The following is a 27290-nucleotide window of genomic DNA, read 5'->3' as shown; positions in this document are numbered from 1 at the left end:
GATTGTGCCATTTGTGTTCAAGAGGGCATTTTGTCCAGGACTGATTGGCTGGTGACAATGTCTTTTCTCACCTTCCCCGTAGTATGCAATATGGCTCACTGATTGGCTGGTGCAATTTCTGACCTACCCCCACCCCATGACAAGGTGTATTATGTAAGGCTGATGTAGACCCCATTGTGGAGCAGGAGAGAGATGATGCAATGCCATTTGCATTATTCTTTAAACAAACAAACAACCAGTTGTCTTTTCCATGGACATGACTTTATTAATTTAATACCTTTAGGAATATATTGGTATAACTCTGAAACATCAGGCTAAATATCTCAGGAGCAGGACTGCCCAGTTGCTACATGAAGAAAAAAGGCAAAGAACTCAAGTGCATAAATACTTTTTACAGGGAAATAAATATGCCTTTTCATCTTGGAAAAAATACAGTCTTTTCATTACCAAGTCCACCACTAGTCCCACTTAGAAGCCAATTCCACTGAGGTTGCGGCGGGGACCGGGAGGGAGCCACACTGTCTGAGAAGGTGAACAAATGAAGAGGCACGAATTATGTGGGAGGGGAGGAGGAGTCCACCCAGATGTTGAACGCCCAGTAGTTGCCATTTGCAGCCTGGCAGCATACACACCGCCCAGAGACTGGCAACTTCCCATGTATGCCTATAACATAAGTTCCAGGACACAGGTGCAGCTGGAGTTGGCAGGGGGAGTATACAGGGCATTCTATGAGCCAGGTTCTGGCTTTTGCCAGGCAAGAAATAAAACAACAGTGATGAAGTGAGTACTCTTAAGTACGTGCAGAGTGTCTGCTTCTCACCACTCAGTGTCTCCAACCCCCACAAATCTGGGCGGGGGGGGTGTTCAGGACCTAGGGCATAGCTTCCGAGAAGGCTTAGTTTAGTTTAGAAAAAAAGACAACTGCAGGGAGACATGATAGAGGTCTATAGAATCATGCATGGTTTGGAGAAAGTGGATAGAGAGAAATTCTTCTCCCTCTCACATAACACTAGAACCAGGGGTCATCCCATGAAATTGATTGACATAGAATGTAGGACCAACAAACGGAAGTACTTTTTCACACAACATATAATCCACTTGTGGAATTCTCTGCCCCAAGATGTGGTGACAGCCAACAACCTGGAAGGCTTTAAGAGGGGTTTGGATAACTTCATGGAGGAGAGGTCTATCATCGGCTACTAGTCAGAGGGCTATAGGCCACCTCCAGCCTCAGAGGCATGATGCCTCTGAGTTCCAGTTGCAGGGGAGTAACAGCAGGAGAGAGGGCATGCCCTCAACTCCTGCCTGTGGGCTCCCCAGTGGCATCTGGTGGGCCACTTTGTGAAACAGGATGGTGGACTAAATGGGCCCGGGGCCTGATCCAGCAGGGCCATCCTTATGTTCTTATGAGGCTTGACCCCTAGCAGTGCCCATTGCAAATACTAGAAGTGAAGGAAGCTCATTGTCCTCTTTCCTCTTGGCTGCAGCTCATCTTTTAGTGAGAGTAGAAATGAAAGCATTCAGTGCTCTTCGGAGGAGTCCTAGGGCAGCTAGGAATAGGTCTAGTGCAGGGGTTCTCAACCTTGGGTCCCCAGATGTTGCTGGACTTCAACTCCCATAATCCCCAACCAAAGACCACTGGGGCTGGAGATTATGGGAGATGAAGTCCAACAACATCTGGGGACCCAAGGCTGAGAATCCCTGGTCTAGTGGGTAACACATTAGTCTTTGTTAGGGGAGCACTAGGTTCAAATCCATGCTCAGCCATAAACATACTGGGTAAAAATATTTCACAGCCTTTAAGCCTCTCGGTGTAAAACGGGGATATCAATCGCCTTCTGCACAAAAGTTATCATAAACAACAAGGACTGGGCAAAGTTGTAAATACAATCCAGATCTTCATACTGATGCTTACTATTGTTATTATGCAGCATCCTGAGAAAATGCCCTCTAGTGATTTAAAATAGAGTTTCTAGACTGCGCCATTGCAGAGAAATGCCAAAAATGGGATGTTTGTCACTGAGGAAGATTGAAAAATATGACGCTAATCTAGAGAGAGCTACAAAGAAGGGAAACACAGAGTCAGGACCTCAGTCTTCTGGTCCCATCCCTTGACTCAGTGTAGGAATCTGATATAACATCCCTGACAAATGGCCATCAGCCTTCGAAAATATCCAACAAAGGAGAGCCCACTGCTGCATGAGGCCCAAAATGGACATACCATGTCATACTGATGTGCACCAACAAATTAGTTGCTTAAAAGGAATCCCCAATGCAAACAACCAAAGGAGTACAGGATGGTTGCATGTGTATTGTGATGCCTGTTGATACTCAGTGTGCACATGAAAGGCTGGGCAACTGGCATAACCAGCCCATTTCTAGAATGTCTACATGCACATTCTTTGCATTCCTTTGCACAGATTGCATTCTTTTTTCTGGAACAAATGAATTTCAGTTCTCTTTTAACTTCTTCTCTGTTCCCCAAACTTTTATTTTCCAATGTTTTTCTTCAACAGTGAGGACTAGACAGTTAATTTGCCTTTATGGGAGGTGGGGAGAACAAAGGTTACAATTCCCAGAATATTAGTAAAAGACTTAATGATATAGAATGCCTGACTTAACTGCACAAAATTCCATCTGTGTTTTAACAAACCATGTGAACCATTGCTGCGCAATGGGCAGCCTTTGGGGAATAATGGCTCTCCATCGCACAGCTGCATTGGTGCAATTGCTCGCATTTGTACAAGAGCATTCTGGTGCAACTGCATGCATGTTTCATTAAAACACAGACCAAGTTTTGCACAGCATGCCAGCCAATGTCCACTCCTTAGGTCAAAACACTCAGCCAGTCTTCAGACACCCTACCTGAAGCCCATTCACACACACAACACATTTTCCCCCACAGGGTGGAGAAATATATACTTATATACACCATTGTGTATGAAATGCATAGAAGTTTGTTTTGTTTTGTTTTGTTTTGCCTGATGGACATGCGGCTGGAAGTGGATGTGCCCCTTTAACTCCATGTAGGGAAAGCATCGTGCTTTTGCACACAAGATGTTAAGCAGAGAATATCCATGCAAGCTTCCTCACTATACTCTGGCAGGGGTGTCCAACCTGAGGCTCTCCAGCTGATGTTGGACTACAACATAAATAAATGGCAGCTGGGGGTGATGGGAGTTGTAGTCCAGCAACAGCTGGAGAGCCTCAGGTTGGCCACCCCTGCTCCATAGGGGAAATGTCATGTGCAGAGGAGGGGGTTCTGAATATGCTGAAATGTCAGAATCATGCTACTCTGCGGCAGTCCCCATTCAAGGCAGAAGACCCCTTCCAGAAGACCCCTGTACCTTAAGCAGACAATGCTTCATTCTAAAATGAGAATTGCTGGAGGTCAAGTCTGCCTAACCTAGAAGCATGTTCAGCCTCATCCCAGGCCTGTGAATTGTGACTTAAAACGCAATCCTCCCAGTGAACCATCTTTCTGACATTGCTTTCTCTTTTCCTTACTTGGCATGATGCTACCTATGTTGATGTCCTATTAGAGGCACTTTCCCAAGGCTATTCAGCCGGGGGTGGGGGTGGGGGGTGCGTGTTGCCCCTGCAAAGTCCATAAAGATGTGCACTTCTGGCTCTGTGCAGTGACATGATTTTCCAGATCTTCCAGCCATTCCTGACGATGCAAGGAATGCAAGCCCAGTTATCACAGGAAGAGGAAGTGAACAGGTACCATCAACAGAGAACAAAGCGCATAGAGCTCAAGCAATGCCACAGTGCAACAAAGGATGATACACTGATACACAGCCCATTAAGAAGCAAAGTGTTACGGAGAAAGGGAGGTGTGCCAGTGAGCACACACCCTTAGAGATGTCATATTGGACTAAAAATGGACGTATGCTGGTTTTAGCAGAGAGGTGCCAGCCTTGTGTTAAACAGACAAGGAAGTCTGGCAGGATGTCGTGGTGTCGGGACCGCCCCCCACTCTTCAACCCCTTTCTAACCGCTGAGCTACTTTTCTCTCAAACTGATGGCTGCTCCTTCAAAGCCAATTGCATCAACTCTGAACCTCGGGTCGGGGCAGCTGCTGCGGTGGCGGCTGTGGCCATCTCCTCACTCTGTCCCATAATGCTCCTGGTGGCGCCCTCGGAAAGAGAGAGTGGGTCAATCAAAAATCTTTACACTTCTGCGCTAGGCCTCACCCTCACCAAAGGCCCTGACTAGTAGGAGTTCTCGAGCTCTGGCTGGTTGGCCTTACTGCCCCTGGCCCTGGAGAAGCGTGGCTTTTTGTTCTTCTGAAGCCGGGCAGTCTCTTTGCTGAAGTCTTTCAGCTGGGAACGGTTGTGGTAGCGGGTGTAGCGCTTGCATTTGCAAGAGGTGATGGTTCGGATCTTGATAGTCCGAATGTCCTCTTCGGGACAGGCGAGCTGGACCCGCTGGGAGCGACTGTGTGCAGGGATACAACGGTAATCCAGAGCGTTCTGCCGCCACCATTTCCCCTTGCCAATCGAATTAGGGAGGAGATGGGATGGAAGGCACTGACCAGAGCATACCAGCTCCCTGATTGGTTTGATGCTGCGGCATTGACCGTCGGTGACGTAGCGGGTGGAATACACTTCCCGGCAGCTGAACTCCAGGGGTTCTAGAAGGAAGGGAGGAAGGAAGGAAGATTTATTGACAGATAATCACTGGCATCTGAGCCATCTCATGGCAGACAGGGAGCCCATAAAGTGTCAGTGGCTGCCATACCGTGCAACGTTAGGCACGTGGTGGGATGTAACGTTTGTATGGCTGCACAAGAGCACTCTTGTGAAAGTGCAAAAATTCCACCAATTTCTGCGCTTGCACAATAGAGCACTTGCGCAACTGTGCAAGCATTACATTCCACATTGTTCCTAATTTTGCTCAGTATGTCAGCCACTGTAGTTTAATGGTTAGAGTGTTGGATGAAGACAGAGAAGAGCCAGTTTCAAATCACCATTCAGCTATGAAACTTGCTGGTTGATCTTGGGTCAGTTGCCTCTAAGCATAGCCTCACAGGGATGTTGTGAAGATCACATGGTAAGGAGATCTATGTACACTATTCTGAGCTCCTTGGAGAAAGGGTGAAATAAAAATATAATCTCTTGATCATTGGGAATCTTTTCCAACATTCTGCTACCGGAATGTTACTGAACATTCTGCTACCGGAATGTTACTGAACATTCTGCTACCGGAATGTTACTGAACATTCTGCTACCGGAACTTTGAGAAAGGTTCCAACAAGGCCTGATCCATCAGGCTGGTCTTTAGTGAATTCTGTGAACTTCTAATTATTGTTTGGCAGGAATCAGATTAGCCAGGTTGTGACTCGGAATCAGATTAGCCAAGATTGTGACTTCTCAACCACTTTTTACATTAAGTCCTACTATACTATAAATATTTGACTGTTCCAGTTTTGTATCTCACTACTTTTCTGTATCTGCTTTTGTGTATCTCATTGCTGAGACTTTAGTATAAGTATTTAATTCCATTGTTATCTCTTGTGTATTTCCCCTTTGGGGGTTTTCGTTCAATAAAAGGCCTGCACACAGAGCCAACCCAATGCACACATTTGGTCAGAGTTGAAACAAAGATAGGTTGTTTTAGGGATGTGCACAGAATGGCATTTCTGTTTCATTCCGAGCTCGCCATTTATCTGTCATTTATCTCTCAGTCTAATCTATCTCTAGGGTTGATGTAAGAATAAAGATAACCATGTACATTGCTTTGGAGTCCTTGGAGAAAAAGTGGGATAAAAATTAAAAATAAAACTAACAAACCTGTTTCTGGCCTGCACCATTTTGGATTGCAGTGTGGGAGCAGGGGGGCTCACATTACTGAATGCTCCTCCAAACAAACCAATTCCCTGCACAAAGCAAAACTAAATGTTGGGAAGAGGGGAAAGCTACTCTCAGTCTTCAGCAGTACAGCCCAGAAACAGGTTTCCCTCCTTGACTGTCAGAACTAGGCCTGAGTCAGATCCTACAGGACCTGGACAGCTCCTAGAGACACTGGATGTTGTTCCAGCAATGGCCAGCACTCAGCCAAGCTCTCTAGTAGTAGAGTAAGCTGGCCAAGTACCCAAGTCCCACCCCTCAGCTGAAATCTTACAGGAATGTAAAGGGGTAGAGACCTATCTTGAAACTGAACACTCTGGAATTGAAGGGTGGCCCTTGATCCTTCCCCATCTTCTTAGCTAGGAGCAGGGGAAGGGAGGGACATGCCTTGATGACAACTGGTGAGGCGATGGAGTTGAGGCTTAATTATCTGTGCTTGATGGGTCTGAAGGAGACAGCCCACCAAAAAAGGTGAGTATCACTGCCATAATGGATAGCCAGAGACAGGGGAAACATTGGGCATGACCAAAGTGCAGTTCCAGTCATGAGGACAAGGAACTTATTGAATAACTGCTACTGCGGCAGATTGATAGAGTGCCCAGCACTGAAACATGGGAGACTACAAAGATGCTTCTGCAAAAACGTTCATAGGAACATAGGAGGAAGCTGCCATATATCGAATCATTCCATTGGTCCATTTAGCTCAGTACTGTCTATGCTGACTGGCAGCGGCTCTCCAAGGTTTCAGGCAGAAATGTTTCCCAGCCTTCCCTGGAGATGCCACTGGGGCTTGAACCCAGGGCCTTCTGTATGCAAAGCAGATGCTCTTCTACTGAGTTATGACCCCATACCCGAAGGGGAATATCTTACAGAACTAACATGCAGTCACCCATCCAAATGTAAACCATTGCCAGACCCTGCTTAGCAAAGGGGACAATTCATGCTCCTGCTACAAGATCACCTCTCCTCTCCATTCCTTGGCTATGTTCAGGTAAACCTGTTGGCTTGTAGTCTGAAGACATATTATGGTCTGAAGGTACGTACTGCAGAATCCTTGCTAACACTAAGGGTCTGGGCAGTGCCTGGATGGAAGACTGCAGGTAGACCACCTCATGTCTGGTGGAAGGCAGCAGGCTATAAATACAATTGAATTTTGAACACAAATCTTACTTGGAGAGATCTTCACTTTTCGGGAGTACAAGCACACCTAGCATACAGTTCCCTATGCTAGCTGGTTGCAGTTCTCCAGGGTTTCCAGCAGAAATCTTTCCTAGCCCTACCCGGAGATGAAAAGAATTAAACCAGGGGCCTTCTGCCTGCAAAGCAAGGACTCTACCCCTGAGCTACAGCACTTCCCCTTTCATTTCTAAAAATCTCCTAAATTTTATATCATCTTACACTGAGGAAATTATTCATGTTCAGCATCTCTACATAGAAAATTAGGATTTTTTTTGTAAGAGCCAGCATGGTGTAGTGGTTAGAGTGCTGGACTAGCACCAGGGAGACCTGAGTTCAAATCCCCATTCAGCCATGAAACTAGCTGGGTGACTCTGGGCCAGTCACTTCTCTCTCAGCCTAACCTACTTCACAGGGTTGTTGTGAAAGAGAAACCTAAGTATGTAGTACACCGCCCTGGGCTCCTTGGAGGAAGAGCGGGATATAAATGTAATAATAATAATAATAATCAGGAGAATAATTTGGAGAACTGCCACATTTGTTTCAGGCAGATTTTAGATAGTTTCAGAACACTAACAAACTGTCCCCTCTCTCTTTTTCATTGGCTACTTTCATAACAAAAAACCCACATTCAGTAGAAGATCAATGGACTTTAGTAGAAAAGTACTTTTCCTTTAGTAGATCAGGGGACTCCTTTCCATGCATAAATAACCCCCTGCAGTCTAGGCATGTGGGGTGCTACAAGGAGAAGAGAGTGGGGTGGAGAGCTGGTCTTGTGGTAGCAAGCATGGATTATTCCCATTGCTAAGCAGGATCTACCCTGGTTTGAATTTGAATGGGAGACTTGATGTGTGAGCACGGTAAGATATTCCCCTTAGAGGATGGGGCCACTCTGGGAAGAGCATCTGAAGGTTCTAAGTTTGCTCCCTGGCATCTTAAAGATAGGGCTGAGAGAGACTCCTGCCTGCAACCTTGGAGAAGCTGCTGCCAGTCTGTGTAGACAATACTGAGCTAGATGGACCAATGGCCTGACTCAGTATAAGGCAGCTTCCCATGTTCCTATGAGAAGGAAAGGGTATGGGAAGTTGAGCTGCTGTACAAAGCAGGATTTCCCTGGTTTGAATCCCACTGCGGCTGCAAACCCACTAGGCAGGCAAACTGCTCCCTCAGCTACAATACGAGGATGATAATACTTACTTACCCTGCAGGGTTTTTGTAAGGATAACAAGATAATACATGAAAAGTGCTTTGCACACTAAAAAAGCACTATAGAAGTGCTAAGTATTATTATGAAGTTGCTATTGGTGGCTGGCTTACCATTCAAGGGCCCATCAACCCAGTAAGGTTGCAAGCACACAAGTTGCATGAATTATGCAAACACAGCACAAATTGTGTTACATAAGAGTAAGCCCATTGGAAATAATAGGACTGGTTTTATGTAACACCATTGAATAGATGTTGTGTCTGTGTAATTTGTATGCATGCAACATTAGCTGACCTACCTTGGCACAGTATGTTAACCACTGTGTGCACCAGCTATCTTAAGTTCTTATACCTCTTTTGGGAACAAAAAGGGGGCAAAAGGGTTGCTAGCAAGACCAGCCACTCTTAGCCAAACTGAGGCTGCCTTCTGACTCTATGGTAGCCCCAGGGTGCAGTATCATGGCTCCATAATGCTGTGTGTCGTGTTAGCCCACGCAGGCTTTGCATTGTATTACAAGCCTAATTAAAACAAGAGCCACTCAAAGCCTCCCATGAGAAAATGGCTCCAGAAAAAAGAGTTTGGACAAAACATCATTGGACTGTCAAATGTGGAAGCTTCTATATGACACAGAGCTCTTTGTCACCCCCAAAGGAGAAAGATCTGAGCTATAGAACGGAGCAAGGCAACTTAGAAGTGCTGGGGTGTGTGGTCTGAAGGCACAGCATGCAGCAACTGTGAAAGTAAACAGATCTGGGTCTAGCCTATGCCTGGAAACATCATGATCCAAAATGTTCACAATGCAGCTAAGGAGGTCTGGCTCTGGCTAGGAGAGCGCCTGAGAAGCATGCTCCAAATTCCATCATGAAAGACAACCAGGACCAGCTGCATGTAATGCACCACTTCTCAGCCTTGGGTCCCCAAATGCTGTTGGACTACAACACCCATCATCCCCAGCCATGTGACTGGGGATGATGGGGTTGTTATCCAACAAGAACTGGGGACCCAAGGTTGAAAGGTTCTGCTGTAATTAATACTAATTAATACAATAGTTACAGAGGAGGCGAATGGGAGGTGGGATCATAGTGGGCAGAGCATCTGCTTTGTGTGCAGAAAATCCCAGGTGCCTTCCCCGGCATCTCCAGGTAGGGCTGGGAAAGACTCCTGCCCAAAACCTTGGGAAGCCGCTGCCAGTCTGTGTAGACACTACTGAACTAGATGGACCAAGGGTCGGACTCAGTAAAAGGCAGCTGTGTTCCACCCAAGTCTTTAGCACTTGTGCAGCCAAAGTCCTACAGCCAAAGATGATGACTTGCCATTCTACAGCATCCAGCCAAGAGCATGGGAAGCTACTGCCTAGAGAAGCGCGCAGGCCTGAGAGCGCAGAGAATTCCTCCTCCTCCTCCTCCTTACCAGTCCTGCCAAGAGAAACCTGCGGGGGGTGTCTCTCTCCCTGTTGTGCCCGGTTGTTCATGGTCTCATTCTCCGGCGGGACATAGAACTGCTGCTGCTGCTGCTGCTCCACTGGCATCTCTGTATTCTCCGGGAACTCTGGCACGATCTCGGTGGCATCATTTTTCAGCACAAGCTGCCATCCTCGCCCAGAAGGGAAGACCAGCTGGAAGAAGAGGCAGACGGAGCAGACAGCCTGGGAGGTCTGCATGGCCGCAGGCAGCTGCCGGGAGGAGGTTTGCCTTGCGGTGTTCCTGTCCTCTCGAATCCTGAGCGATGCAACAGGATTCTCCTTTTTAAATTCCTTCTTAGAAACCAGGCAGCCAATAGGAGGGGAGTGGGGCGGGCCAGGGAGAGGGTGGAGGGACCCATTCACTCTGCTGAGGGCCAGGAATGGGGTGGGCGGGTGTGAGGGAGGAGAGCCGAGGGCGGAACATCCGAAACCAAGTTTATCTTCACACAACCTTTTCTCACTCGCCTCTTTCCAAAACCAAGAAAAGAAGCGGGGGCTGGCAAGGTATATGGAACTGAGTACATCAAATGAGAATCCTGTCTGCAGATCTGCCAATTTTTCACTTGAAAAGAAAAAAAAGGGCGGGGGGAATTGACTCCTTGACTTTGAAAATTTTCTCAATAGTTCAGCTCTGCCCCCCGCCCACATATCTGATGAATTATCCCGATTAGGATAATGAGTTTTAATGCTGCCTGACATGATGAGGAAAACTAATCAAGAGTCTCATTGAAATTTAAAAGGTTAATTTCAATGGCACTACTTTGTAGTTTTCCTCATCATGTCAGCCACTGTTATTTCTCTTCCAGAAATCTGCCATATGAAAAAAAGAACGCCCTCCAAAAAATGCCCTTTCTGAGACCCCCAAACATGACCTTTTCTGATATTTTTGTCTGGTGCAGCCACTGATCTTTCAGTATGAAGAACGTAAAGGGGCATCATCCAGATGCTCACCACGCCCACCTTGTTTTCTTCTTTGTTACTTTTAAATCCATTCTGGACAATTTGTGAACTAGGGGGAAACACTGTTTCAAATCTCATCTGGGCTATTAAATCACTAGCAGTCTTAAGCAAGCCATTATATCCTGAGCCTCCCATTTGGCATATTGCTGGGGGAGGTCATATTGGCCTACTTTACAGAGTTGTTGTAAGGCTAGGAGAGACAGTGGCTGACATACTGCACATCTTTACATACATGTTGCAATGTAATGTTCATGTAGTTGTCCCAAAATGCACTTGCACACGCACAAAAATTGTGCACATGGAGTTGTGTGACAGTGTAGCCGTTTGAAATAATGGCCATACTGTTGTGCAACTGCATTTGCACAATCTTTGCACTTGTGCCAGAGTGGTCTTGTGTGATTGCATGAATGTTAGGTGGCAACATGCACATAACATCAATTTCAATGTATGTCAGCCACAGTATGTGAAGGGCTCTGGACATTCATACTATGGGAGGAGAGCTGGTCTTGTGATAGCACGCATGAATTGTCCCCTTTGCTAAGCAGGGTCTGTCTTGGTTTGCATTTTGATGGGATACTACTTGTGCATGCTGGAAGATATTCCCTTAAGGCATGGGGCCATAGCTCAGTGGTAGAGCACCTGTATGCAGAAGGTCCCAGGTTCAATCCCTGGCTGCTTCTCCAGGTAGGGCTGGGAGAGACTCCTGCCTGTAACCTTGGAGAGCAGCTGCCAGTCAGTGTACAATACTGAGCTAGACAGACCAATGGTCGGACTCAGTATAAGGCAGCTTCCTGTGTTCCTGTAGCTTATTTTTCCCCTGTGATGTTCTATGGTTTCAGCAATAAACTTGGTTTCATTCATTTATCTGTGAAGTCAAAAGTAAGCTTTGGAGAATCTCTTAGAGCAATTACTACAGTTCTAGAGAAAGATGAATGATGTACTAAATGAAAGCACAACATGCATTGATTTGCAGAATGTTTTTGCCCATTCATTAGCCTCCAAATCAGATAAAATCAACAGAAGAAAACACTCTGATGCAAACACAGGCAAAGCCTTTGAAACCTGTGCAGCTATAATCTCCCAAACCACTGGCTTCAGTACAAGAATAAGCCCCTTGAGACTTGGCCGTTGACTGAGGACCAACAAAACTCATTGAAGCTATTATGACGATCACTGAAAACCGGACTATGGGAGCCAACCACGGGCAATTCAGTCCATGATCAAACCAAAACTAACCAAAACTAACCCGGTTAAAAATCAAACCAAAACTAACCTGGTTCGGGCAGACCGGTTTGTCATCAAGCGGGTGGCTGGAGGAGGTGGGGGGTGGGATGTGGTGAGTAGTAGTTTAAGTAGTTTAAATAGGAACATAGGAAACTGCCATATACTGAGTCAGACCAATGTGTTACCTGTTGTTGTTACCTGCCCCAGCACAGCTGCTGGTGCTGCTGCTCACGACCACCACCCCCAGCATAGCCCAAGCATGTGAGGAGAGCAGAGCTGGTCTTGTGGTAGTGAGCAGGACTTGTCCCCTTAGCTAAGCAGGGTCCACCTGGTTGCATTTGAATGGGAGACTAGAAGTGTGAGCACTGTGAGATATTCCCCTCAGGGGACGGAGCCACTCTGGGAAGAGCAGAAGGTTTCAAGTTCCCTCCCTGGTTTCTCCAAGATAAGGCTGAGAGAGATTCCTACCTGCAACCTTGGAGAAGCCGCTGCCACTTTATGAAGACAGTACTGAGCCGGATAGACCAGTGGTCTGACTCAGTATATGGCAGCTTCCTATGTTCCTATGTACAGTGCCTCTTTAGCAAGCACCCGCATGGCGGCATGGATCCAGCCTCCGCAGATGCACAGAGGAGGCCATTTGTGTGGCTTTTGTGCATGCAAACTGCACGGCCACACAAATGCCACTCGCACACTGTAGATGCTGCTGAGCTAGACAGACTGCGCCAGCAGGACTGCAGGAGCAAAGGGTTAGAGCCCCCTTCCCCATGTATTCTGGTCCCAATCCTGATCAGGCCCCACGGCTGTTATTTAAGTCACACGCACGCACAGGGCCAAAGTACACATTTACTGTAAAGTGCAAGTTTAGCTACCGTAGTGTAGTTTATAAACATTCCGACTGCTCAGAAGTTAAAAATACTGCCAGCTACAAAGCCCGGGGACAGAGCACACTGTGTGCTGTTTGCGGAAATGGGTCGAGCAGGGAAGGGTATAAACAGCACCACTGGGTGTGTGCATGGCAGTGTTATGTGAGTGGCAAGTCTGCGCAGTGTGTATGCGTGCTACACAGAAGTAGTTTTAATGGGGGGGTGCATATGTGCATAGGGAAAGAGAGGATATTTCACCCACCCAAGTATTCACACCCACACATTTACATAGGAGCCAAGGCGAGGAGGCATATTATTCTTAGCAAAGAGCTGATGCAGGTTGATTTTTGCTCATCTGAGCCACAATGATTGAAAAATAAACACATTGCAGCTGTCTGATGGGTGGTTGCAAGGAAGTAAGATCCCAGGATACCTCGTCATGCCTTTCTCTTTACAGGGCTGGAGATGTTGTCTTCTTTTCCTGCCAACTCTAAACTCATGTGCCTTGATCCAATTAAGGGGCATAGGCAGGAGAGTAGGGGGCTCAGTGGCGACCGTGAGATGAGCTCGACTGGTGCCCCCCCCCATTGATTTGTGTGCACGCACGAGCACACGGCAGCCACACCCCCATGCATGACATCATAACCAGTTGCACTCAGCACTGCATTTGCACATGCCGTTGGGCTCGGGACAAGGCAGAGAAAGACCTGACCCCAACGGCATGGGAATGAAAAGCCAAGTGCAGCAGGCAGAAGAGCCAAGCCCCCTTCTTCCCCCAGTTGCTACAGGCATGGGAATGTGGGGGCAGATGAGCATCTGGCAGCCCCCCAGAGGTGTGGGGGGAAATAAAGGATGAGCCTCTGGTAGCCCCTGGAAGTGCTCGGCGTGGTGACGGCCTGAGGACACTCACTCCCCCCATGCTCAATAGTAGCCACACACCTGGGCATAAGCATGTGGATGTAGGTGTCTTGCATGCATCTCTCTAGCTGGAACCATGCTAGACAAGGACAATGAACCATGCATGCAAATGAGTGCTGCATGCACAATTCCTGTTCCAGGCCAGCATGCAGAGTGGCCTGGCAGGAACATAGAACATCATATACTGAGCCAGACTCTTGGTCCATCTAGCTACATCAGGGCGCTTTCCAGATTGCATGGTAATACAGCCATAATTTACTTCAGCTTGGCAGTATCGTAGTGTAAATAAAGGATGCTGTGCAAAGCCACCAGCAGGGGGAGCAGTTTTTTCTAGTTTGCACGAAACTCCTTACAACAGGAAATACAGTTTTTTGTTGTTGTTGTTGTTTACAGGACTGTAACGCAGCAATAAAACCCCAAAGAAGGCATCGGAAATGTGAACAGCACCTTGCTGACAACGCAGAGATTGTGATGTCGGTACACAGGCAATACGAGAACACAAAGGACACATAGTGACACTGTTGTAGTGCCCAATCTGGAAAGTGGCCGGGGGTTCCCAATCTGTGACACTCCAGGTGCTGCTGAACTAGAACTCCCATCATTCCCAGCTACAATAAACTGTACTGGCAGCAGGTCTCTGGAGTATCAGGCAGGAGTCTCCTGAAGCCCTACCTGCTGCCTGGGGTTGAACCTGGGACCTTCTGCATGCAAAGCAGATGCTGTCCCACTGAGCTATGGCCCTATCCCCGCCAGTACCACCCAGCTATTACAAACACTGGCAATTGCTTGCACCAGTCAAGTGCTTAGAAAGCAGTTGAAAGGGCTGGACTTTGCTCCCCTACTCACCAAGCAGTGTTCCCTCTAAGGTATGCGCATGTGCGCTCACTCACAAGTTTTTCGCTGTCCGCTCAGTTCGTTTTAGATCCTGCTCAGGTTGAGTCAGGAAGGCTCCACTCTGACTGCAAGTGCGCGCTCACTGCCTAGATCCTGCCACCCAGAACAAAACTCATTCCACACACAGATGAAATAAATTAGAGAGAACACTGTTGCCACATTCTTTCCTGGTGTTATTGGCCACTGTTTGGCAAGGCGAGTAGGAGAGCTGTGTACACATTTGGATTGGGACAAAGCCTCAATTCCGTGCTGAAATTAGGAACATAGGGTGGTGCCTTCTACCAAGTCAGACCATTGGTAAATCTAGCTCAGTTACTGTCTCCACAGACTGGCAGCGGCTTCTCCAAGGTTGCAGGCAGGCGTCTCTCTCAGCCCTATCTTGGAGATGCTGCCAGGGACAGTACATAAGAACAGCCCTGCTGGATCAGGCCCAAGGCCTATCTAGTCCAGCATCCTGTCTCACACAGTGACCCACCAGATGCCTCACAAGAGGTGAGGGCATGCCCTCTCTCCTGCTGTTGCTCCCCTTGCAACTGGTATTCAGAGGCATCATGCTTCTGAGGCTAGAGGTGGCCTAAAGGCACCAGACTAGTAGCCATTGATAGATCTGTCTTCCATGAATTCAGGAACTTGGAACATTCTGCATGCAAGCATGCAGATGCGCTTCCCAGAGCAGCCCCATCCCCTAAGGGGAAAATCTTACCGTGCTCACCCGTAGTCTCCCATTCAAATGCAAAACAGGGTGGATCCTGCTTAGCAAAGGGGACAATTCATGCTTGCTCAAGACCAGCTCTTAACAGCATTGTTCTTAAATGCAGCCAAAGTAACCAAGGGCACTGCTGACATCAGGCCTCAAATGACAAGAGAATCATGGCTGTGCACTGGTAATGATAAAGCAATGATAAAGAGTGCTTCTGAATATACATAAAGAGCCTTTGCTGAGTGACTTCAGCCTGCCCTCATACTTCTGGCATTGGGAGAAGAGTTTCCAGATCAAAGATTATTGCTTAGGAACATAGGAAACTGCCACATACTGAGTCAGACCATTAGTCTATCTAGCTCAATATTGCCTTCACAGACTGGCAGCAGCTTCTCCAAGGTTGCAGGCAGGAATCTCTCTCAGCCCTATCTTGGAGAAGCCAGCAAGAGAACTTGGAGCCTTCTGCTCTTCCCAAAGCGGCTCCATCCCCTGAGGGGAATATCTTCCAGTGCTCACACTTCTAGTCTCCCATTCATATGCAACCAGGGCAGACCCTGCTTAGCTAAGGGGACAAGTCATGCTTGCTACAACAAAACCAGCTTGTGCTCCAGCATTTCTTATTTTTGGAAATTAGACAAGGCAGAGAGTTGTGTATTGCTTTCTTTAAGAGTCGAGTCCAGCCCAGCCCGCCTCAGGATGACAAAAGCCATGTGAGGAACATTTTGCAGCAGAGGTCCGTGTGAGTTAGGCTTGCCGCTCTTTCTTTCTTTTAAAGAACAGTTCTTTATTTAGCTTTATTTAGCATGAACATGTACCCGTTCTTTTTCAAGTTAATAAAAAATGCAGTTTGTTCCATATTTTCAGCACTCTGAGCCAGGCCAGTTACTGACTGCAGTGCACTCACAGTGAAGAGGCCTCTAGAAAGCAGTCTTCTTCAGCTCTGCAGGCTGGACAGCAGATTGCACTCTGGCAGCACTACAACTCCCATGATGAAGCGTGCTTTTGGAGCCAAAAGTTCACCTTTGCCCCTGCAGGCGATGGGTGGCGGCTGACCCTTGTGGAGCAGAGAGCAGCCAGGCCTGTGAAGGCGTGGCCCATTCTGCAAAAGTCAGCCCTGAACAGTCTGTCTGTTGTCATGGCAATGGCAACAACCAAAAAGGCAGGCAAATGCAAAAATATTGTGAAGAATGGGAAGAGGAGGTTGTCTCTAAAGTGTATGACAATGCTCTGAAAGCTCATTGCAATATATACAACAGAAACCTTTTCGTTCCTCACAGTGGAGTGTGTGAGGTGAAACAGGATGCAGCTCGAGGAAGTCATGTTTGCAACATTTGAGAGGGGCCAAAATCAAGCCATATCCAAGTTCCTAATTAATGAAAGTTCATCAGAAGTAAACAAGGTATCTCTTTTTATCATCTCTTCTTGTTGTACAAGATAAATAAGAGAGACTTGAGGAGCTCTCTCTGGTGACAAAGCTACTCTCACTTTACATGAACAATGTTAACACTGGTATTTCTTCTATGCTGCTAATATGTGTATATTGCTGAGGCTGGGTGGTTGCAACAAGCTTCCTTGTTTTATTTATTCATTAAAACTTGGGTACCCCACCTTTCCAGCAAGCTATTCAAGGCAGCTTACAGTACCAAAATTGTACAGAATATGGAGTATCCAAAACTAGTTATGGAAAGGGTTATGGGGCAAATGGAAAGGGTTATGGGGCAAAAAACCAGCTTCAGTTGAACCTGCTATCTGTTTTAGATGGGCTGAGATTGCATGGTTATCAGATATGTTGTTTTCTTATAATGCTGCTTTTCAAAATGCTATTGTTTGTTGTGGGGTAGCATTCAGACAAAGTTACTCATGAGAAGCACCACGAAGTTATCTTTACTACCTTAGGGTCTATAGATTTCAATGGAACTAAGTTATGACTTAGTCCAAACACTAACCACGAATTCTAGAACAAATTGCTTAGAAAAGCAGTATATAGATATATTTGATAGATTTAACACACTACACTATTAATAAATTGTTGTTCATGTTCTGACAGATACACATAATGCCATTTTATTCAGGTTTTATAGTGAGGCTGTTCTCACACACAGCCTAACCCAGGCTAGGGCTACACAGCTTGGGTTAGGCTGTGTGCGAAAACCGCCTCTGTGTGCAGTGCTGCCTAGCCTGGCTTTTTATCTCAGGTGTTAGCGGAGGTTAAAGGAGCAAGCACTTCCTTAACCCCGACTACCTGCTCGTGTGCACGCATGAGTTGCTTCCAGCTGGGCCACACACAGAGACATGAGCCTAGAGTGCCCATCGCTCAAGGGAATCCCCCAATGAATCGTGGTGCATTGTGGGATTCCTGGAGGCCAGGATACATCATCTCAGCTTCCAGAGCTGTGCACTGCAGCATACAGTGCTGCTCATCTGGGAGTGTAGTCAACACTCCTAGGGACATGAAATTGCTCACCTGGAGGGTGTGTGTGTTTGAGTTTAAGGCACCCCACCCAGCCATGTGAACAACCTCAGTGTGTTCCTTTCGAAGCTCTTCAGATGACAAGCCTAGCATGAGTGGTTGGGCCTGAATTACCACCTTGGAGTCTGAATAGATCAGTAACCAGAGACAGTGCTTATTGCTTCACCAATCTAGGCTTTCCTCACAGAGAAAAGAAAATACCAGATTCACTAGGAAGTCCCATTCAAATACATACAAGGAAGAACAGCAAAATTGAAGCATCTCCACTAGAGGGCATTCAAGGCAAAAGAAAGTGCATCTCTCATTCATTTCAAGGGATAAAGGTAAAGTGTGCCATCCAGTCAATTCCGACTCCTGGAGCCCACAGAGCCCTGTGGTTTTCTTTGGTAGAATACAGGGTTTACCATTGCCTCCTCCCACACAGTACGAGATTATGCTGCCTTTCGGCATCTTCCCATATCGCTGCTGCCCGATATAGGTGTTTCCCATAGTCTGGGAAACATACCAGCAGGGATTCAAACCGGCAACCTTCTACTTGTTAGTCCAGCATTTCTCTGCTTCCCCACTTAAGTTGGCTACCCAATCTGGGTCTTTTGGAGCCAACAATTATTTATTTATTCTATTTCTATAACACAGGGGCAGTTTACACAGAGTCATAATAAATAAATAAGATGGATCCCTGTCCCCAAAGGGCTCACAATCTAAAAGAAACATAAGATAGACACCAGTAACAGTCACTGGAGATACTGTTCTGGGGGTGGATAAGGTCAGTTACTCTCCCCCTGCTAAATAAAGAGAATCACCACGTTAAAAGGTGCCTCTTTGCCAAGTTAGCAGGGGGGAAAGCATCTGAAAAAAGAAGAAAAATGGAAGAGTTACAAATTCACCTTGCATCTATGGCAGGGAGTGGTTTCAGCCTTTGGCAAGGATGTGGGTGAGAATTTCAGCCTTTGGCATGTTTTAATTACAATGCTGTTCCACCTCTCCACTGCCATCTTCAGTAGACATGCACTGAAAAAGCTGCGAAATAGCCCCCCCTGGTTTCCACCTTCAGTTAACATTGTTAATCAAAATGGATGTGAAGGAACAGTGCCTCTGTGCCCATGCAGAGTGACCTTCTGATGAGAGGAACAGGGTTTAAAAAAAATTGAAAGGATTTAATCACACAGTGTTTCTGAGCACATTACGAAGATCTAAACAGTAGGTGAGCTGAGATCATTTAAGCCATGCACAAGCCACACACAGACACAGGTGTAGCAGGTAGAGTGCTAGACTGGAAGCACAGAAGGCCTGGGTTTAGGTCTTCTCCTCAGCTAGTCCCTACCTCTCAGCTTAGCCTGCCTCGCAGAGTTGTTAAGAGGATAAAATTTATTTTAAAACATTTATACCCCACCCCTCCAGAACACTACTGCTCAGGGCAACTCACAACATTTTAAAATAGATACAATGTAAAACATGAGACTAATAAAATTAAACAAGTCAAGTCAAACAACTTAAAAGCCCAGGTTAAAATGACAATTAAAACTTCATTTTTTAAAAGTTCCAAAATAAGCTAAAAGCCTAGAACTATAAAAAAACTAAACAGCCTTCCAGATATCAGTGGCACATTTAAAAGCCTCTTTTAAAAGATGTGTTTTTAGCTGTTTCTAAAACACGGAGGGAGCATGGCAAAGCTCTTCGGGGGTGGGCATTCCAAAGTGATGGGTGTTCCATAAAATGTCAGAAGGATAGGAACACTATCCCGAGCTCCATGGAGGGAGGGTAGGACAAAAGTGTAAACACGTGAATAAATGAAAATGTGAGCATTTCAGGAGTAATTCGCTACGACCTTCCTTCCTTCTGGCTGAGCTTGAGGGAATTGAGCTATATCTCAGCAGCAGAACCACTGCTTTGCAGGAAGAAGGTACCATGTTAAATGGTTGGCATCTCTCCAAAGGAGGGCAAGGGAAGACTGCTCAGTTTGGAACCCAGGAGCCAGTGCTGCCAGAATCACTGCAGACAACGGTGAGCTAGATGTACAAAAGATCTCACTCAGTAGAAGGCAGCTCCAAATATTCACATATAATGCCTCCTCTAACTGGATTAGGTAGTGGCTCTCTTGTGTTTATAGCGAGGGAGAGCAACTGACCTTATCCAACCCAGTATAGCATCCTTCCAGTGGCTGTTGTTGGTATCTGCCTTGCGTTTCTTTTTAGATCATATTGTGAACTTCTTTGGGACAGGGAACCATTTTCTCATTTTTCTTCTCATGCTGTTTGCTCATAAACCACCTTGTGAATTTGAACTTTCCTCCCCTTGCTACCAACCCTGTCTCCTGGCCCCTTTCCCATCTGCACTTGGGTGAATTTGCCTGGGAGGATTTGTCCATAGGTGGTAAGATCTTTACCTGCCTTTCCATTTGGAAATACCACCAAGGTGTCTCACAGTCGCTGTCTAAACCCCCCAGAGAGCTGCTGCGAGACAGTGTTGGCGAAACTGAGCTAGATAGACTAATCATCTGCCTTAGTCTAAGGCATCTCCACACGGTCAGCAAGACCTAAGGAAGAGATAGTAGTTCAGTGGAAGAGCATCTGCTTTGCCCAGGTTAGGAACATAGGAAGCTGCCATATACTGAGTCAGCCCATTGTTCTATCTAGCTCAGTATTGTTTTCACAGACTGGCAGCAGCTTTTCCAAGGTTGCAGGCTGGAATCTCTCTCAGTCCTATCTTGGAGAAGCCAGGGAAGGAAGTTGAAACCTTCTGCTCTTCGCAGAGCAGGGATATTGTACAGTGCTCACACTTCTAGTCTCCCATTCATATGCAACCAGGTTGGATCCTGCTTAGCTAAGGGGACAAGTCATGCTTGCTACAAGACCAACTCTCCTCCTTCAGTCTCCAAGTAGGTCTGGGAAAGACCCCTGTCTTAAAAGCCTGGAGAACTGCTGTATCAGTATAAGCATCGAGCTCAGGGGTGGGGTGGGGACCAATAGTCCGACTCAGCAGAAGCAAGCAAGCTCCCTGGGCTGTGTCGGAGTCCTGGAGCTACTACCTCTGCCCCTGGGACCAAGGCCTCCCTGCCATCCAGCCCACGAGATTCTGTAGCCACTCTTCAACAAACAGTTATTTAGACAGTGGCTGCTTGCAGAAAGCTGGCCTTCTGGGAGTAGTTCCATACTTGGTAGTAGAACTTCCTGGGGGGGGGGTTGATTGGAGTAGATTTTATAGCTCTGAAATGCCATTTCATTCCATTTCTTTGGTTTCCCAAGCCATTCAATTACTTAGATTGCGAGTCCCTCGAGGACAGAAATATTTGTATCCGGAAACCGCTGTAAGCTACTCTGAGCCCACAGGATAGAGTAAAATATAAATCGGGAGGGAGGGAGATGCTCAAGGAAAGGGTCACAGCTTGGTGGCAAATGCTTTGCAGCAGGCCCCAGATTCACGCCCCAGCACTTTCCCCGAGGGACAGACAACAGTGCTGAGAAAAGACCTCTTTCTGCACAAATAGGGTTGCCATATTCAAGCTTCCCAAATCCGGGTGGCCTAATTTGCATACCATGGTTTATGATCTAGCAGCATCTCTTCAATTATGCAGCAACTAATATGTGTTTTATTTATTTGACAGATTTGTATATTTTCCCCTCCTCCTCTCCCCTCCCATGTGATCGGATCCAGAGTAAAATCCGGGCAATCTGAGCAGCACATTTGAAATCCGTGTAAATCCGGGTGGAATTTAGCAGCCGGGTGGAGGAGCCAAAATCTGGGGGCTACCCTAAATTCCGGGAGACATGGCAAAGCTATGCACAAATTTTGAAGAGATGCTGCCACTCAGAATAGACAGCCCTGGGCTAGATCATAAACCAATGGCCTGACACTGTATAAGACAGTTTCATATGTACATATAACAGGAAAAGCGGTGGGGGGGGGAGTGTAAACAAATGCAAGAGAGGACAGAGTGCTCTTAATAGTTGTAAAGAAGAGTGAAATTCAGCAAGTGCAAGTTCTCACCTCCGTCCCTACAATCAGATACGTGACACTTGCCTGACAGGTGTCTGATAAGCTACACTTGTCAGAATGTCCCATTTGTCCAGGATGTTCTGACATCCTCCTGGCTTGTCTCCCTAGCCTCACCACCGGTGTTCCCTCTAAGGCATGTGCATGTGCATGCGCTCACAAGTTTTTTAAAAAAATGTCTGCTCAGTTCATTTTAGATCCCACTCAGGTTGAATCAGGAAGGCCCCATTCTGAATGCACATGCGCGCACACTGCCTTGATGCTCCTGCCCAGAACAAAATTCATTCTGCACACAAATGAAAAAAAAAATTAGAGAGAACACTGCTCACCACAGCAGCAGAGAAGAAGGGGCTAAATGGCAAAAAGTCTCTGCGACTCATTTGCCCATTTGCCACAGGCTGGTTCTGCTGCCTGTTGGGATAGGGGTCAGACCTGGTGTTTTTGACCTAGCCCCAGAAAACATTGCTTGGGTTAGCAGACTACCAGTTGCAACTGAGATCTCTCTCAAAGTCTTAGAAATATGTATATACCCCTGTTCAGTAAGAACCGTTCTCAAAGCAGTTTATATAGCAGAATTAATGAGAAAATTGTTTCCTGTCCCAAAGAGGCTCACAGTCTGAAAAAGAAACACGAGCTAGACCCCAGCAGTGGCGTTCCTGTCGCAAATTCAGAAGTGCAACTGCTGCCCATGGCTGCCTATATAGCTACACGCCCCATAGCCACACCCTCCTCAATGGCCCCGTACCCCTCTTAGTTGCAATAATTTGGGGGGTTCTGTTACAAGATGTCAAGGGAAATTTCCTGATCCTACAGAGCTTGAACCCCCTGTGGTTTTCCACCCAGAAGAGCAGTCTGGATTGTCAGCCACAAAGGGTGGAGGATACTCCTCGTAAGAGAAGGCAAGAATGGGAATAAAATCAATGGTTATCCGATATGCAATTATGTAACAAACTGTTGGGAGTAACAAGAGCAGCATTTTGCTCAGAAAGCAAAGGGCTTTCCGTTCCTCCCAAAACCCAGGAGAAGGGGGGAAATCTATTGGGGAGGCATTCCTGGAGCGCGACACTACTGGACACCAGCAACAGCCACTGGAGGGAGGGGATGTGGTGTTGAGACTGAAGAGGGACACTAGCTCTCCTGCTGCTACATGTAAGAGAGCCACCCCTTCAAGAAGGCAAAACGATCCTCACAATCGCTCCAGAAGGCTATACCCCCTTCCGTGGGGGGGAAACCTGAAAACACTTCCCTCCCCACAGACGATCGCTGCCTCCTCCCGGGATGGCCGAATCGGCTGCCCACACGCTTACCGGCTCCTTCATGGGTGGCCCCCAAAAGTCCCAGATTGCCCCACTCAAGTGTGTGGGGCATTCTGGGGAGCCTCCCGACATTGGAAGGCTTGTTGGAGCCCCTGGTGGCGCAGTGGTAAAACTGCCGCCCTGTAACCAGAAGGTTACAAGTTCGATCCTGACCAGGGGCTCAAGGTTGACTCAGCCTTCCATCCTTCCGAGGTCGGTAAAATGAGTACCCAGAATGTTGGGGGGCAATATGCTAAATCATTGTAAACTGCTTAGAGAGCTTCCAGCTATAGGGCGGTATATAAATGTAAGTGCTATTGCTATTGTAGCTTCCTGGTCAGGGGTCTCCTCATGAGTTGCCACGCCGTGGCGACTCACAATTAGGGAAACGGGGTAAGCTGCTAACCTCATTTTAGGGGAGGGGGAATTAGGCAGGCTAGCAGCTGGGAACCGCACAGCTCCTGGTGCTGCACAGGACTGTGGAAAACCAGGCTAGCCTCCCTTAGCCCGGTTTCCCACAGTCGTGAGAATAACCTCTGTGTCTCTTTCCCCCAGTTAGCACTGGCAGCAGTTATCCTGCAACTTGGATTTTGTGGGTTGTTGCTCTTTGCAGTTGCTGAATGCTCTCCCAGTGAGGCTTTAGGAGTGAGAACACACACACACACGTATGTAAGAACAGCCCTGCTGCATCAGGCTCAAGGCCCATCTAGTCCAGTATCCTATTTCACAAAATGGCCCACCAGATGCCTCTTAGAAGCCCACAGGCAAGAGACGAGGGCATGCCCTCTCTCTTGCTGTCCCTCCCCTGCAATTGGTATATAGATGCATCTTGCCTCCGAGGCTAGAAGTGGCTTGTGGCCATCAGACTAGTAGCTATTGATAAACCTGTCCTCCATGAATTTGTCTAAGCCCCTTTTTAAAGTCACCCAGGTGGCAAAAGAGGTTTCACTAGAGTAAGAAGGTGCACACCTATGACATCTAGAGATGAAGATGTGTTTTCTTAGTTATAGCAGGGGATAATATATAGGAACAAACAATGGTACATTAAAACGTTCTCTGGCAGAGCCTTCTCTGGAGTAGATGAAAGTGGTCAGGGTCAGCACGAAACACTCTGCTGCCCTCAACCTTCTGCACCATACCAGCAGAGAGCTGTGGGTGAACTGAGAGTTGAAACCCAGCTGTCTGCCTTGGTGGTCTGGGGGTATGATTCTTGGTTAAGATGATCAAATGGTCTAGTCCCCAGTTCAGTTCCAGACGAGCCCAATTTAAAAATTATGCCCTGAGCTTAACCATAGATACAGCATCACACCTCCCTCCCTCCCACACACTCTCACACTGAGGTTTCTGTGTAGAGATCAGGCATACCTGGTGCACAAAAGCGACTGGGCAGAGCAGGAAAGTGTGCATCTAGCAATTTTTAAGGATTCATTGCATGCTACCACATATATACTCTTGGGTGTGACAGTCTATGACCGAGCTTCTGCACTAGGTTCTCTTCAGCAGGACAGTCTGCTCTGCAGGAGGATGAAGGGAGAATACTAGGGATGTGCAAAACATTTCGACGGGCCATTCCAAGCTTGAAACAAAATGCCTTTTAAATAAAGGGCCTTTTTCGAGCTCGGAACAAAACAACTGTGTTTCTATTCGAAACATTTTGACTCAAAACCTTTTGACATTTTGAGTGCCATTTTGGAGGTCTGTTTCTCCCTTGCTGATTGGTTTTTCTGCCACTGGTTTCTGATTGGCGTGATACGGGGGTTGGGGGAAAGGTTAAAAATGTGTAAAAAAAACCCAGCCTGCTTGCTCATTTCTTTTGTGGGTTGGGGGGCAAGTAGCACCCATCATGCCCTACCACCCAACCCACTTTGGTGCCTCTAGGAGCTTCTCATGGGGAACAATGGGGTGTTTCAAGTTTCCCCATTGTTCCCTATGGCTGAAACACTAGAAATATTTTGGGCTTTGTTTCATCAAAACCACCAGGTCGGCCACTGTTTTGACAAAACGTTTTGGCCGTCTGCATTTTATTTCCAGCTCAAAACATAATGCAAAATCTGTTTTGTGCACATCCCAACACAATACACCTCCACCTGGCCAACAAAAACAGAGTTATGGCACCACCTAGTGTCAAAACATGGTATCTGCAAGGACAGAAGCTTCAAGGTGTGGAGAAGGCAGTCAAAGCTTGTTTAACAGTCATCTGTCCTACTATACTCAGAACACAGTTTCCAAAAACATTACAATTTTGATTGCTATAGAATATGGTTGTTCCACCTACAAGCCTGCTCAAGCTGAGAACCATTCAGCCCAACCCAGTCCAACAACATGGATCATGGCCCTCCCACTTGTTTTCATAGTCCAAGCCCAAGTACTATGAGAACTGAATGAGACGTTCCAAATAAAGTTGCTCAGAATACAGAGCACAAGACTTTGGGTGATTTCTTGGCCAAACTTGGTACAGTTCAGCTTCTGCGAAGGAGATAATCAACAGCCAGTTCAGAGAGATAATGCAATGTCTGTGAAAACTTGGTTCACAGATATCTGAATGTCTGAACAATTTCCATCCTCCCGAGCCAAAACGGTCAAAGGCAGATGGGAGTTGTAGTCGATCATCATTTAGGGACCCAAGTTTGAGAACTCCTGGTATAATATGCTCCCAGGCATCTTACACCTTCTGTCAGAGGAAGGAGATTGCCTTGTTCTCACTTGGCAGAAGTGTCCAAATAGTTGTTAAAGGCAACCCCACAAAAAGCACAGTACTTGTTGTCTGCTCAAAGTAAAGTACTTTTTTACCTTGAGATAAAAAATAAAATAAAAATCAGTCATATTCCATCTCTCCACCCTGACAGCAAAAAGTTCTGCCCAGAAGTCCAAAAAGAAAGATCCGGAAGTTCCTCTCAGGCACACAAAGACCATATATCACAAGCATTGTGGTGTGCCACACACAGAGACTTTATTAAACAGTGGTGGGTCATTCTCCCCTTCCACACAAATGACAGAAATCATATCAGACTTGGAATAAATACAGATTAATTCCACTTAGTCATTTATGTTGCTTTCATTGCTAGATGTGAATACTGTCCAGTTGCTATTTGCTCTTTTTGTGCTGAAACAACCCTCCAGCTTTGATGTATTTTGAAGTGTTCACTCATTCTCCCAGCAAGTGCATGCAATGCCACATCAAACAAAATGATCTTTCAAGGTATCACACACTTGGGACTCCCAATAGAAGGCAAATGCGGCGCATATATCAGTGGCCACAGCCATGGGCAGAAACCTCAATCCAGGGTTGAAAAGCTCCAATCCAGCGGTAGACAACCTTGGCTCACCAGCTGCTGCTGGTCTAAAACTCCCATCATCCCCAGCTACCACAAACGGTGGCTGGGGATGATGGGAGTTGTAATTCAACCGCTGGAGAGCCGAGGTTGTCTACCACTACTCTAACCTGTGCCGAGAGTCAGTCCCATCGATTTCAGTTGACTTCCATGGGCATAAATAGGATTGCAGCACTCTACTTATGCATGTATACTCAGAAGCAAGTTCCACTTGAGTGACAGACGCAGGGCTGCTCAACTTTGGCCCTCCTGCAGATGTTGGCCTACAATTCCCATAATCCCTGGCTATTGGCCACTGTGGCTCAAGATTATGGGAGCACTAGGTTGAGCAGGCCTGGAATAGAGTGTGCTCCCAGGCAAGTGAGCACAGAAGCGCCACCTTAATTTCTCCAAGGAGAGAGAAGTTATAGCCAGAGTCTCAAACAGCAGCCCTCCTGCAGATGTTGGCCCACCACTCCCCTCATCCCTGCTTGCTGGCCATTGTGACTGGGGTTGATAAGCGTTGTAAACAGCAACTGGAGGGCCGCAGTTTGAAACCCCCGATTTCAAGGCAGTTTTTAAAGCAAAGCTGAAACATTGCTCCCTTGCTAATACACAAGGCTGCCTTGCCCCATGTAAGATCAAGGGTTTATCCAGCCCGGTGCTGTTTACCATGGGTGCAGATCTCCCCCACCCCAAGAATTCAAGTCCCCTCCTTATTTTACTGAACTCTTCCCCCCACCAAATCTCTCCCCCACCCGCCACCATGTAAGAGTCAGGAGTTGCTCAGGTCCTTTCTCTGTCTGCACCCCTGCCATTTACTCCGACAGGCAACAGCTCCAGAGCCTTGGCTAACCAAGGTCCTTTTTCTTTCTTTTTTTTAGACTCAAGATGCCAGAGGACACCTTCTGTATGCAAAGCAGGTGCTCTACCACCATGCTAAGGCTCCTCCCCTTGAGTGGGAG

General features: G+C 46.9%; 1 protein-coding gene across 1 annotated transcript; it reads right to left on the bottom strand.

The window, feature by feature from the left end:
* Positions 1-239: 239 nt before the first annotated feature.
* Positions 240-15727, bottom strand: SOST (sclerostin). Its single transcript, XM_053265163.1, has 2 exons — positions 9643-15727; positions 240-4636 (listed from the first exon to the last, which is right to left on the bottom strand). The coding sequence occupies exons 1-2, from the start codon at positions 10391-10393 to the stop codon at positions 4215-4217; spliced, it is 1173 nt and encodes a 390-aa protein (XP_053121138.1). The 5' UTR covers positions 10394-15727; the 3' UTR covers positions 240-4214.
* Between the last annotated feature and the right edge of the window lie 11563 nt (positions 15728-27290).

This window comes from Hemicordylus capensis, chromosome 6, assembly GCF_027244095.1.
Source record: "Hemicordylus capensis ecotype Gifberg chromosome 6, rHemCap1.1.pri, whole genome shotgun sequence".
In the NCBI taxonomy this organism is placed as follows: Eukaryota; Metazoa; Chordata; class Lepidosauria; order Squamata; family Cordylidae; genus Hemicordylus; species Hemicordylus capensis.
The sequence above is the reverse complement of the archived record's forward strand: the minus strand, read 5'-3'. Positions and strand labels throughout refer to the sequence as shown.

Bases quoted from the DNA above. Each gene is read 5' to 3' on its own strand.
- SOST (XM_053265163.1), bottom strand. From the start codon at position 10,393: ATGTCAGGCAGCATTAAAACTCATTATCCTAATCGGGATAATTCATCA. The intron at 4,637-9,642 runs GTAAGGAGGAGG...CCTTCCTTCTAG, and splicing joins GGTTTCTCTTGGCAGGACTG to AACCCCTGGAGTTCAGCTGC.